At 35.4% G+C, this 15,000-nt stretch overlaps 1 protein-coding gene across 4 annotated transcripts in view; it reads left to right on the top strand.

Moving 5' to 3' along the window:
- The window catches only part of LOC122248558 (uncharacterized), a 47,950-nt gene extending 35,014 nt beyond the window's left edge, over positions 1 to 12,936 (top strand). The window contains exons 1-4 of one of the 4 annotated variants that reach the window (XM_043008653.2): positions 585 to 719; positions 4,894 to 4,978; positions 7,493 to 7,696; positions 7,969 to 12,936. In XM_043008653.2, coding sequence (XP_042864587.2) covers positions 4,976 to 4,978; positions 7,493 to 7,696; positions 7,969 to 9,360 — 1,599 coding nt within the window. In that variant the 5' untranslated portion in view covers positions 585 to 719; positions 4,894 to 4,975 and the 3' untranslated portion in view covers positions 9,361 to 12,936. Of the gene's footprint in view, positions 1 to 584; positions 720 to 2,041; positions 2,249 to 4,893; positions 4,979 to 7,492; positions 7,697 to 7,968 lie in introns of those variants that run through there. The other 3 variants (XM_043008655.2, XM_043008652.2, XM_043008651.2) reach the window with 3 other exon arrangements.
- The last annotated feature ends 2,064 nt before the right edge of the window (positions 12,937 to 15,000 follow it).

Raw genomic sequence — 15,000 nt, 5'->3', positions numbered from 1 at the left:
GAGAGAGGGTGAGAAGTGAGGGAGAGAGAGAAGTGAGAAAGAGAAGTGAGAGAGAGAGGGAAGTCACACACACACACACACACACACACACACACACACACACACACACACACACACACACACACACACACACACATATATATATACACATATATATAATGATGAATTTAGTATTCGAAACATCAGTAATATACCATCATCATCATTTCCAATTGAATGCTGTCACGTGAAAGTGGCGAGAGTCAGATCCGCGCACGTGTTATCAGCGCCCGGGCGTTATCATGGCGGGAAGTTTGCCGTGTTACGTTGGAATCGCCTGTCCGGAACGCGGCTTCTCTCGACAGGGTCACCACAATCGGTAATTTCATTAGATATTCTACCGATATTTACAGATTGTAACTATAATGTGACGTAATGCTGTAACTATAATACTAGATCAGCCAGAGACAGCCACAGATGTAAAAAAAAATAATAATAAAAAAAAAATGTGTGAATCACCCGTCATGCCTGTGGGTAAAATGTTATCAGGTACGATAAGCACCCCATACCCCCTCCCCCCCTCCATGTTTTGTTTCGTAGACACAAGGTTGAAGAATTGGTGAAAAGTATACATATTGTTAGTCTGGAAATACGACACATAGCATCTAGTTTACCATCACGACAAACCAGGAAAACAGACGAAGAAATTTGCGTTTTGTGAAGATATCTATATCAACCTCGTGAGTAGTCGTTTCGGTTGGAATGTCTCGGATAAAATTTTTATTTTTCGCTTGGCAGACCATGAGGTGGGAGGGTCGCATGTGTAAATTCACTTTAAAAAAAGATGACAGTCTGTTATTGATCTTACAGCTTTCCCGTATGCATGTCGTTAGGCAAAGCATGATGATGTGAAATTTGAATTCATAAGAAAAAGTACACTGAGTTTCGTAGCATAAGCGGAATAATTTTCATAATCACATCATCAGCCGCAATTCGATATTAGATGAAAGCCAACAGACGGAAATTTACATGAATTGATTAAGCAAATGGAACTTTGAGAAATATGATGAATGACACTACGGTTCTGAAACGAGATGTAACTGAGCGTAGGTGTTTGTGCTTAGGAATTTTAAAGAGATGCCTTGTTAAGCTTATTAGGAAGCTCACTTGTATTTTTTTTTTTTTTCAATGACGGATGTAAAAGGTGATAGTTATGGCCGAGCATGGAATAACAAATAAATCGGTTGAATTTTGGATGGAAGTGAAATTATTGTTGATGGGAAAATATGGAGAAAACATTTGATAGCACAAAACTGAAGCCTATTTCCCTTTATTGCATCATCTCAAAATCCATGATTACAGCCACCATGCTGATTGTGCATTTTTTTAAGGCACAGGATAGATATTTAAAATGTAAACGGCAGTGTTCATTCATCTTAACATGCATCCCCTCCTATGCACATACACACACGCACGCACACACTGGCTCACTCACTCTTACACACACACACACACACACACACACACACACACACACACACACACACACACACACACACACACACACACACACACACACACACACACACACACACACACACACACACACACACACACACACACACACACACACACACACACACACACACTGATAAGAGTAATAACGAATTTTGTAACAATCCAAAAATGATAATGACGTTAAGAATGGTATGTTCTTACAGGAAAAATAATTACAATAGGATAATATCAGCCGTGAAACAGTGTTGCTAAAGCCACGAGTAAGTAGTGTTCACATGGAATGCTGGTTGAACACGTGCAGTGCAATCAGCAGAGTTGCCAAATGCAATTATGCTAAAATATATTAAAACTAGCAACAATGCAAGGCTAGAACTGGAGATTGGGACTCGGTGTTTTCATCCCGACATCCAGAGAGCGATGGTGCAATGCAACGCGCTGTTGATTAACCTGGTGAGGTGCCTACTAATTGATCATGCCATCAAGTCGCATCTGGATCGATTGCAGCGTGATTAGTATCTCACGTCGCACAGCTCGGGCTCGACGCAATACCGGTTGAGAACTATCTACTCACTCGTTGCTAGTTTTGCTTTGTGTTTGTGTGTGTGGCTATCTGGACAAGGATGTTGCACGCTGCATTGTCTTCCTGTGTAGGTTCATGCTGCGCCTGTGTTGAATATTACGGCGTATGGCATGAAGGTCGGAGGGTAACTGCTACCTTGAATGCGTGTGTGATCGGAGAGTTGATGTTGCGGTAAGTTGATGCGAGTGTGTGTGCGTGTGCGTGTGTTTGTGGTTGTGTGTTTGTGTGTGGTTGTGGTTGTATGTTTGTGGTTGTGTGTTTGTGTGTGTGTGTGTGTGTGTGTGCGTGTGTGCATGAATGTGTATGTGTGTGCGTGCGCGTGTGCATTTAAATATATAGATATGAGCGCGTACGTGAATGCATCGTCAGTTAACTAGGTCCGTCAATCCTCAGAATAGCTTAAAAGTCAATGTTTCATCGACTTGATTAGATTATTAAATTAGTTTTTACTGCTAAGGATGATTATAAACTTGAAAAAGGGAAGTGGTTGTTGCCATCATCACATAAATTCAATTTAAAGTTAGTTCACTTAAGTGGATTAATAAATTATACTGAAGTCATACTGAATTGAAATTTTGATGTTTTACCATTATATATATTTATATATATATATATATATATATATATATATATATATATATATAGAGAGAGAGAGAGAGAGAGAGAGAGAGAGAGAGAGAGAGATCTATACAAAGTTCTTTTTTTAAATATTGATGTTGAGAAGTAACGCGAGTCAAAAGTCAATTTCAATTATTTTACAAGTTTTGCACCGAGGTTCTTCCACCCCAGCAATTTAAATATTTAACGGTCATCCATCCACTAAACCCACTGTTTTCACCAATGGCGCATGGGTGTGTATATATAATAAAGAGTTTGAAAGGACGTCGTGACTTTAGTTCAAAATAAAAAATTAATTCTGTTTAAGTATAACTAATATTTTTTTCAGTTTTCTCCAGGAATCCATTCTTGATTTCTAAATTGTTTTCTTGGCTGAATTTGGCTCTTCATTTTATTTCGAAAACACCCAACTTTGCGTGATCACTAGCAATTTATTTTTGTGAAGATGAATTGGGTGTAAACAAAAGTATAAGAGAAAGTTATATTTGCCAAGAGCAGAAAGGTGTAAGAGAATTTTCTTTTTTAGATATTATCGCCTTATCATAGGGTTTGAAATGAAACATTATTAAATAACCCAGAACAAAGTTATCATTAATGTACTTAGTGGTAGCAAGGTCTATAATACGTTTGTTTTGCTAGTTTTTTTTCACGCCCATTCACACACACACACACACACACACACACACACACACACACACACACACACACACACACACACACACACACACACACACACACACACACACATACATACACACACACATACATACACACACACACACACATACATACACGCACACACACATACACACACACATACATACACGCACACACACACATACACACACACACGCACACACACACACACACACACGCACACACACATACACATACAAATACACATACATACACGCACGCACGCATAACACTAACACACTTTTATATATATGTATATATATGTATATATATATATATATATATATATATATATATATATGTATATGTACATGTGTATATATATATGTATGTATACATATACATATGCATATATATATTTATCTATCTATCTATCTATACATACATACATACATATACACTGTGTACACACTACACAGCACATCTTCCAGTGGTTTCTGGCTCAACCTTTTATCGTTTTATTACCATCTACCTTTCGCTTCTTCGCTACATTAATCCGGAAGTTGTCACCTTTGGACGCATGTTTGTATGGCATTGGCCTATATATATATTTCTATTTTAGGTGAATGTGTGCATGGTATAGGCCTATATCGTTTTGTGAGCATTTGGTCACTAAGAACAGGTCTTCTGAAAGGTCGCCCTGATTCTTTTGATTGGAGTACAATATGTGAATATATAAATATATATATATATAATATATATATATATACATATATAATATATATGTATATATATACATATATATATAATATATATGTATATATACATATATATATGTGTGTGTGTGTGTGTGTGAGAGAGAGAGAGAGAGGGCTAGAAAGAAAGAGAGAGAGAGAAAGAAAAAGAGAGAGAGAGAGAGAGAGAGAGAGAAAGAAAGAGAGAGAAAGAGAGAGAGAGAAAAAAAAAAGAAAGAGAGAGAGAGAAAGAGAGGGAGAGGGAGAGGGAGAGGGAGAGGGAGAGAGAGAGAGAGAGAGAGAGAGAGAGAGAGAGAGAGAGAGAGAGAGAGAGAGAGAGAGAGAGAGAGAGAGAGAGAGAGAGAGAGAGAGAGAGAGAGAGAGAGAAAGAAAGAGAGAGAGAGAGAGAGAAAAAGAGAGAGAGAGAGAGAGAGAGGAAGGGAGGACAAAGAACAAGAATAAGAACAAGAAAAATAAAAAAAAACAGATAACGCTCTAGCCAGACATCGATTGTTCACTTTGCGTGGGTAGTCACAGGTTGAATAATGCAATTGCTTCTCAAACGGCATGGCTCGGTGGCTGGCGCTGTTACGGAGGTCATCGGCGTCGGAATTAACAGTCGTTTATATTTTTAGATATTCTGGTTGATATTCGGCGTAAGAAATTCAATATGCTAGCACCTTGAAGATTATGTCCTTATAGCTTTTAAGTATGAATTTCATTATGGCCTTTTTATTAAAGTCTAGAATTATGATTGTAGATTCGTATGTTAAAGTAGATAGTTTTATATCTGTACAAGTTTTGTTTAATAATCTTTGTTATTTCCAGGGTCGTCATGTCGGCGAAGCAACAGTAACTCTGGAGAGAAATAAATTGTTCATCAAAGCTTCTTCGTCATCACATTTTCGCTATGGTAAGTCGCTCAGGATTTTTTTTTTTTTTTTTTTTTTTTTTTTTTTTTTGATAATAGTTCCTTTTTTCTTTCTCTTTTCTTAATGGAATTGTTCGAGACAAAATGTTTCAAACCTGTCCTTGCTAACCTTGGGAAAAGATATTTGTGTGTGTGTGTGAGAGAGAGAGAGAGAGAGAGAGAGATAACTTTTATGTTCTTAAGGCCATACGGTCATGTCTTGTTCCTTTAACGCCATTTATCGATTGCATTTATTTTTAACTCTGACCTATCGTTCTTCTTCCTAAATGTTTGGAAGCTACAGGCATTTCCGAGTCGATAAATTAATTACCTGACGGAACCTGCCCGCTCCCCCAGCTCGTAAGGTTAGCCTACCGTATAAAACTATACCGATGTTTAATGTATGAGTAGTTAATTCGAAAACTTTTGACAAATTGCGGTTTTATTAATACTAGAGGTTCTAATCACGGCAACATCTACTGCGCATTTTAACCGTATCGTTTGGCTTGTATTCGTATTGCCAGTAAAATTAAATGTATTTATGTTAAAGAAAAAGCCGATTTCGTTATGAAATATTGCGGAAAATCAGCTATGGAACTAATACACGATTGTTGACACTCATGCCCCTACCCCCCAAAAAAATATCAATATTCTTGTTTATCCTACGTTCAAAAAGCTCTTTCTATTCTTTATGTATAGTACTATATGTCATGGTTTGATTGTATATGATTATCACCGTGTCGTATAGAGAGCCTTTCTTCGGCGAATGGCGAATCCACATTTCTTTCATGTGAGTTTACCTTTTGAATAATGGCTCTTGGTAAGAATCGGGAGTGAATATAGTGTGTGAGTGGGAGAAAAGTATATGAAAGTACTTGGAACTATAGGTCAATTGATGTAGGATTCCATAGTGTTCTTGAAAGTACTATTGTTTCTTCGTCGCATGAGTACATGGATGGTTTTCATACACGGTGTTGATTTCATGGCTAGTTTGGTATTAAGACAGTTAACAAAAACAGAAGTACTGAACTGAATGACTAGCCTAAATATATCTTCACTGTCCCACAATAGAAGTTCAGTCACTGAAGCTCTCTCTAACTATCGTATGTCTCATATTAAAAGACTACATCATAAGCACTGGACTTAACCAATCCGCTCTACATCCAACACCGTATATCCAGTTATTTTATTAGATTAACTAAACTCTTTTGAATAAAAACAAACTGCTTCACACGCTAAACCAGGTCCTGGGGAAACCATAGTACGTGTTGCTGTTTGATCATTGATCTGAGTGTCGAGAAATATATATATATATTTTTTTTTTATGTCCATTTTTCCGAAAATCGAACAGTCGAACTGGCACCAGCTTTTGAAAAAATATATCCCATTATCCCTCTCATGCTATGCTTAAAAGTATTTTTTTTTTAAGTTAACGCCAAAATGAGGATCGTAAAATAATAAAAAGGCAATACGAGGTATTTACGCTGAAACGGTTAAATTACGTTCGCAGAATCCACACAATTGAAACTAACCTTTGAGGACAGGTTAACCTTTACCTTCAGTTACCTTCGGATGTGTTGAACACGAGGTATACAACGTAACATATGGTATTATATGACGACGCTCACTAATGCACTGATGTTATTGTTCGTGTAAAATTAGCTATCAAGTTTCATTGAATTACGAATATATTGGCTGCAACGTTAAAAAAAAATAATAAAATAATAATAACAGTAAATAAATCGCGGCCTGATACTAACATTATATTTACATTATAATAAAAGTGAATGTTTTATTTGTTTACATTTCTTCTAGGATAAAGTGAAATAATTGGTGATATGAATTGTAATGTCACACACACACACACACACACACACACACACACACACACACACACACACACACACACACACACACACACACACACACACACACACACACACACACACACACACACACACACACTATCGAACTAAAAGGCTTCACATATATTTGAAATTGTCCTGTACAAAAAAAGTATATTAAACCACTAATCAGATAGTAAAGACTTCAAACAATGCGCTTAAAATATTTATATCAGGACTGGGATGTAAAAATTCAAATTGTGGAATCAATACCGTTGCTATTCTAATACTGCCATGAATAATAGACTTCAGTCCCGTTTAACCGCGTATCACTAATTCATAAATCTTATCATGCGCGTGTTATCTGAAGCTATTATATGCAACACTGAAGTTTCTATAACTGAAAAGCAATAAAGTTTCATGGATTTGCCTATTTAACAAATATATGTTTCCACCTATCAATTTCGGAATGCCATGCTTTGTTATTATGATAGTAATAGAAGAGATGGAAAAGGAGGGGGAAAGAAGACATGTGTACCTGTCAATAATAAATCAATTACCTTAGACTATTTGTTATCCACTAGTCGTAAGCTTTAGGACAACTTACAGCTCCCATGTTTCATTCCTTGGGCAGGTTTCCCATGCACGTTTGACACAAATATCTTTTCCACAGGATATGGGCGAGAATAAAGATGTGTTGGTGAACCTAACACTGGAGACCAACCTGACAGAGGAAACCAACGGAACACTGCTTCAAGACACGAGTTCAGAATGGGTACCCTTGGACACCTTCATTGGGCTCGTGCTAGCCTTCTCGTCCTGTTTCTTCATTGGCATTTCGGTGATATACAAAAAGCTCGCTCTTCGTGATATTGAGGTTGGTGCTTCAGCTTTTGTTGAGTTTTGTAACACGTAATGCGTATTAATTCGTTTTTTTTATTTTTTTAAATTTTATTTATTAGATGTTGTGTGCAGATCTTGTTACTACTATGTAAGAAAAATAATGCTTGAAGACTATTTTGAATTCATCTAAATTTTATACATTAATTTAATACGGTTATGTTTTGGTAGGATATTTCTCAAAGTGTCATACTTTTTTATTTAAAATGTGGTTAGGTGTTTGATCTCAAATAAAACTTCCTATTTCAGACGCAGGGAGGAACTCGTGCAGTGGATGGAGGTTATGGGTATTTGCGCTTACCCAAGTGGTGGTTGGGCATCTCTCTCATGGGCCTGGGAGAACTCACCAACTTTGTGGCCTATATATTTGCACCAGCCATTTTGGTCACTCCTCTCGGTGTGTTTTCTATCGTATGCACGGCTGCATTGTCTCCTTATTTCCTGAAAGAGCGCTTAGCTATGCTAGGAAAGCTGGGATGCGTGTTGGTACTGGTAGGATGCGTTGTTGTCACGCTTTGTGGGCCAAAAGACAGAGAAATTGCAAGCATGGAGGAACTTCAGTCTCAGCTTCTCCATCCAGGATTTTTGATATACGCCAGTTTGGTGGTGGTTGTTTCCGCCATTTTCATGGCCCTAGTACCCCGCTACGGTCACCGGTACGTTCTGTTATACATCACTATTTGTTCCTCCTTTGGCTCCCTCTCTGTCATGTTCTGCAAAGGTGTAGGTCTGGCCCTGAAACAGACTTTTAGTGGAATTAACGAATTTACTAACTGGGCCACCTGGGTCTGTCTAGTGGCACTTGTAGCATGCTTGCTCATTGAGACAATTTATATGCAGCGTGCACTTGATCTCTTCAACAGTTCTGTCTTTATGTCTATCAATTATGTGCTTTTCACATCTCTTGTAATTATAGCTTCATCCATATTGTACACAGAACTTCGAGAAATTGGTTGGAAAAATATTGTCCTAACACTTCTAGGCTTCATTGTCAACATAGTTGCACTATTTCTCCTTCATCTGGATAAGGAAAATGGAGCACAACAAGCATCTCCTGATACGAGAGACACCTCACCCGAGTCCCCTCCGCCCATTAAAGTTTCTGGAGGCGGATTAGACCAAGGGACACCTCTTCTAAGTAGAGCACCTGCTTCACCGCTAGCAGGACTTAACCTAACACACAACGTATTCCCCGCAAAAACGAATTCCTGCATGTCTTTGATAAGTCAGAAATCGCAGCTTCGCCACGCTAGAGAAAATAACCACCACCATCCCCTCGACAACATTGAAGACGATACTAGCCATCACAGCAACAGCAGCAACAGCAGCAGAGGTGGCAGCAGCAGTGCAGAGGGAAGCACCAGCAGCGGGCCGAGCAAACAGGAAGATGGGTGCGATGCCCGACGCGGGCATTGCCGCTCAGCTTCAAGTTGCATGTGTGAGGTGCCACTTCTCAATGAACTTCAAACATCAACAACAAAGTTCACTTCACAGCCATCGTCTCCTCAAAGTGATATAAGCAAAAATAATAACAATAATCGTAGCAGGAGCAGTAGTTGTAGCAGCAAAGTAAATGAAGTGGCCGTGAGTTTAGACGAAGAGCTCGAAGACCGGTATAGTCATAATAAAGCTCTGGTTTGACATATACTTAGCAGAGTCCATATATAGTGCCATATATGCCAATAGAATGGATGGCATAGTTGTGCTGTCCACATGCTACGATGGTTATGCGTGCCTATTAAGTTACACTATAGTGTAATGTTTATAACTGTGACTACAATATATAAAGACCAGGCATACATCAAGGGCAGTGACTGAAAATGTCCCATTGAACAGGAGCATCAGAGCTCTTTTATATGTATATATGACAAGTGTATATTTGAGGAAGCTAACAGTTTCCTCTTACGGTCGAGAAACCATGAACTAACCAAACACGAGGATTAACACACTGTATTTCAATATTTTTTTGCTGGAAACATTTGTGCATGTGTGGATATTTATATTGTAGAATCTCATAATCCGAGGATTGAAACAAATATTGCAAAATGAAATAGACTGCAAGGGGGGCGAGAAGCTTATAACACCATCAACAATGCTAAGCGGAATCTCATCCTTAATTAAGATTATAAATCAGTATGATCCATTAGAAGATCCTTAATGTCAGTCTGTTTCAGTGTCTTTGATAAAGAAAATCACTATGAAGTCTCATCCTCAACTTGCCTTCTCCATAAACATTTTAAAGATAAATGATCCTTAAAACTATCCTACGAATTCATATATCATTATGTATTTGTTTTGCCAATTACAGTATTCACTCATTTAAGCTGACAGAAAAAAAATAAAACTGGTAGGTTGATCTCAGAAGGTTGTTTACTTGTTATAGAATGATTTTTTGAAAAGTTATATTATAAATCAGTATGATATTTTGTTTCTTTTTTTCTTTATTACATGATTTGTACAGTACATGAGAATACAGGACAGATCTTTGTTTATGGAATGAGGGACTTGTACATAAGTGTATTTCCAGTAACTGTGTGTGTATGATGTGAATATTGATACATTTTTTGTCCAACTATGTGTTCTACATTGATTATTATTTGTTTATACACATTCCACTGTCACTGAGTTGGGGATTTACCTAGCACTGCACTGGGTATTCAAACCATATAACATAAATCTACTTTTCTTTGTCTGCAAGTCATTGCTGTAACACATTGCTTTCTGACATTTACAGCTATGTGATTTCTCTTGTGAAATACTTGTAAAATGGTTAAAGAATACAGTATGAAGTGAATTGTTATTAAAGTATTGTATTTTATGCACAGAAATACCACTTTATTTGTAAAGAAGGGTGTTTATATTTAAGATAACACCTCTCTTTATTTCAACTAACTTAAGAATGATAACAAAATACACTGAAACAATACAAACACAGGATGTATAAAGCAGTTTAATGCACATGTATTCATGATTTTTTTTTCTTACAAAGTAAGAGTGAAAAAAGTAAACCTTATACAATGTCTAAAAGGTTACTCAGTTTTACAAATATTGTAATTGTATCATACATTTTGTGTAGGGCTCCTTCTTGAAACATCACTTACATAATCCAATTTTACTTTGTTATGAAATATGGAATAGCTAATCAGTTCACATTAACAGAGAAATTGCATTTATCACTGATTTACAAGGAATCTGCTAGAAATATCTCATAAGAGACACTGGTCTGATCCTGTAGATTTTTCATGTTAATAATATTGGAATTATATGTGAATGGTTATGATAATGATTGTATATGGAACTGATGGTGTAATTCTACACTTTTTTTTTTCAAATCTGACAATGGGTACTCATATTTAAATATAATTTAAATCATTACTTTTTTGTGACTCCTGCCATTCGGGACACTGCATCATGTTTGTTTTTAATGTTTATATGTTTTTTTATGCTTAAAAAAAAATGGAAATGGGTGATTTTAGTTTTATCACTTTTAATGGATTGTTTACTATCAGTTCCATCTCTCATCCCCAGATAAAAGCAAGTATACTAAACCCAGCTTTATTGTTTTTAATTACTTCTACTAAATCATTCTGATCAATATTACTATCATTACTTTGTTATCGCTTCTGATGATTGTATATAAGGTTTTTGCTAGTTTGTGAATATTTATTTTACTTTATTTAGAATAGTTATTTTTGTCCTTATTCTTATGATCTATTTGTGAATATAGAGAATCTCTTAAAGCACTCTTTGCCTTTTTAAAAATATTTGGTATTGGCTGCTTTAAACCTCTTGATCTACCCAGTTTCTTTTTCTAAATTTTTTTTTACAGTTTATATAGCAAATGACAAGGAAATATCCACCTTGAGAAAGAGTGAATGAAAAAAAAAGAAAGTAAGAAAAAAACAAGAACTTCTAAACCAGGAATAAGGTAGACAAGTTTCAAGATAATTACTAAGATACAGATTTTGAGAGTAATGAAATATATATAAGTATTAGATAGCTATTAGTTAGCTGCAAGTTAGCAGCAAGTTATTCCTATTAAATATGATATTCTTAGTTGGCTAGCAGTCCAGTCCAGCTGTCCAAAGATCATATGTAGTCATAAACCTTCCTGTTACTAAAAGCTATTCTAAAGTTATCTATCACTATGCTCTTATTTAACTTAGTTAGGAAAAGTCAGAGTGGAACTTTGTACTAAATGTTTCTTTCAATATCCCTTTAACCTTCTTGACAGAGGTAATCTAGCAATAAAATACTTAGCTTCCATAATCTACTGTAGCTGAAGTAAATACATTATTCTAATATTTACTTGGTGTGCCAAAGCATCCATAATACCAAATCGTATATATTACTTTTGCACATTTGCACGAACTTAAGAATATGAAGTGCCAGAACAACCTGTCTTGCCTGGCTAATTCACTAAGTAATAATTTTGAAAATATTCTTTGTTTTAGTGGGTGTTCTCTACTGATCACTGCTTTACATCTTATTATTAGTTTTTCTTCTTATATTTTCTTATTTGTGAATTTGATTTTATGAGAAGAAAGTAATATCTCATATAGTTACTTAGGTACTATTGTTTTTGAATATTTAAATAAGTAATCAGAAAACAGTATATAGTATAATGGTAACTATAGAAAACTAGATATTTAACTGAATTTGAAAAATGTTTAAGAATGTATAGGCGATGTGTCAATTTCCTCATATAGACATTGTAGCAACGCCCCCTCCCATTAACCATAGCTATAAATTATTAAAAACATACACATTGTAATATTTATACAGCCAATATTAAGTATTCAACACATGGAAAACAATAATTCATACATTATTACAATAGTTACAAGGAGAAACAAAAGTTTTCATATTTGTATGATTACTTTATAGGACACGATATGATTTTATTTCGCTGTAATATTATCTAGTCTTTGAGCTTTGATAAAGATGATAAATCTACTTTCCTAGATTATTAAGTTTATTCCATATCCAAAGAAAATACGCTTTCCTTCTTTCAATAGTTTTTTTTCTTATCGGGTAATGAATGAAATGCCATGGGACTTACTTTATTAGACATCATATACTTACAAAATAAACTATCACTGTGATGTAAATAAGTTTCATTGTCTTCATGTGTAGAAAGAAAGTGTAAACAGTGGGTTAATGTATTATTTGTGCATTGTATATAGAATGCAAACGGAATAAATATATATTGTATACTGTTACTCTTTTTATTTACCTTTAGGCTTGTTGTACATATATAAAATTTGTTAAAAAAAGTCACATCAATATCTAATGTGCTAACAAAACAAACAAATGATGATAGTAAGAGCTTTATGTTTTCCTTTATTTGACTCCTGCAAAAATATATTCATTTACCAGTATGGTGTTTTGTATTGCAAAGGCTGTTTAATTCTGTTATTTTATAAAAAAAATATTAATAATAATAACTAAGTAAATGAATAAAAGAAAGTGTCCAGGGCAGCTTATCACACCAATAGAAGTGACAGAAAGAGATCAATATAGGCAGTGCAAGGCCTGTGTGCACTGAGTGGGGAGTACCTCTTTGTCAGTATACCTGCTTTGTGCACTACCATATTCCAAAGCAATGCTAGTCTGGGTCATCTTCCTCTCTTGTATGTAGTGTAAATGAAAAAACAAAGAAGTGTTTTATAAAAATAAGAATGACAAACTTCTACAAAAGACCATTTTTATCATGACATACATTACTTCCTTTACACAGAGTGTTACCCACATAATAAGTCTATACGACAAATATCAGTGTATTACATCCTTGACATAGTCTCAAATGACCTCATAATATGGTAAACCATTACATAAAAGTGTTGCCAGAATTAAAAAGAGAATGTATGTTGTGCTAACAGTGCATGTAACTTATCACAAGGTACTGGCTGATATTGAAAACAATACCTGGCAAAGGGCTAGGCACCTGCAAGTGTTCCCCAGAGAGATGACCAGGCACTCTGCACAAATAACTGGAGTTAACCATGACCACATGTTAAAAATATGAACATGCAAAAATTGCCTTACCATTATCACTAAGGTATTGATTGACCTTTCAAATACAAATTTCATGTTAGTAGATGTATTGGACAGTCCTTCATTCACCTTGTCTGTTTTTTTTTTTTGTTTTTTTTTTTTAATGTTAAAGAGACTCATCAAAGCTGGATTTATTGAACGCTATGGCGTTCCATACATAATAAAAAAATTAAAATGTTTGGTTATTTGGTAGTTAGTAAAGCTGATTTATGTCAAAGGCAAATAAATATCTTGCTATTATTCTGGGACAGCATAAAACTCATAATGCCATATTTAGCTGACTATATATAAACAACCAATACTGAAATACTAAAATATTTCTGACTGTGTTACATTTACATCTGTGCAAATGTTACCTTGCTACTGATTACTTAAAATAGAAAATCCACAGCCATCTAACATTGTCCTTTTGTGGTTAAACCTTCAGGGACGGGTCACATCTTAACTCATTCTCAACAGTGCGTATACCTGCCGAAAGCCACTCTTGCTGGCAAGATAGCACGTGAGCGCAGCTTCCCTGTGAGATGTTTCTCAAGGCAAGAGGTCGCACTAAGCAACTCAGAGTGATTTTAAACCCACCCTATTCTATGTGGTGATAAGAAGAGGTTTTTGTATCTTTTTCCTTTTTTTTTTTTTTTGACTAGTCAAGAAAAATATGTATATACAGTACAAAGGCAACTACAATGTGTATATACAAACATAACTATGGACAAACATGTATATATGGGAAGAGATCATGATGTGATAGGACGTCATCCATTGTGAGGGAAATATTTGATGAAGTAATATCACATCATCTGGTACAAATGGGTTAAGATATCCAGCTCAGGCTGAACATCTTAAGATGTGGCCAGTCTTGGAAGGGTTATATGGAATGTTTTCTTTTCTTATGTAAATTACATAATTATGATAAATAATTCTCTGTTGTAGGCATATAAAGTTCCAAATATACCTTTAAAAAATAGTAAGCCACAAAAAATGGAAAATATACAAAAAATAATTTATAATCATAATGAGTAAAAGCAATATTGGTCACATAGATTATCATCATCAGGTCATCAGTATAGTTGGATGACCTTGATTGCTGTCATACATGTGTAACTCAGAGCTCATGATTATACTAAACTGAATAAATTATAATCATATCTACAACTCCATACATAATGTAAATCACTGTGATTTCAAGCACAAACATAGTAGGTGGGACAATGTCAATCAACATCA

Source organism: Penaeus japonicus, unplaced genomic scaffold (genome assembly GCF_977035675.1).
Source record: "Penaeus japonicus unplaced genomic scaffold, GWHDUDI00000001_assembly GWHDUDI00000020, whole genome shotgun sequence".
Taxonomy (NCBI): domain Eukaryota; kingdom Metazoa; phylum Arthropoda; class Malacostraca; order Decapoda; family Penaeidae; genus Penaeus; species Penaeus japonicus.
This window is presented reverse-complemented; position numbering and strand designations above follow the sequence as displayed.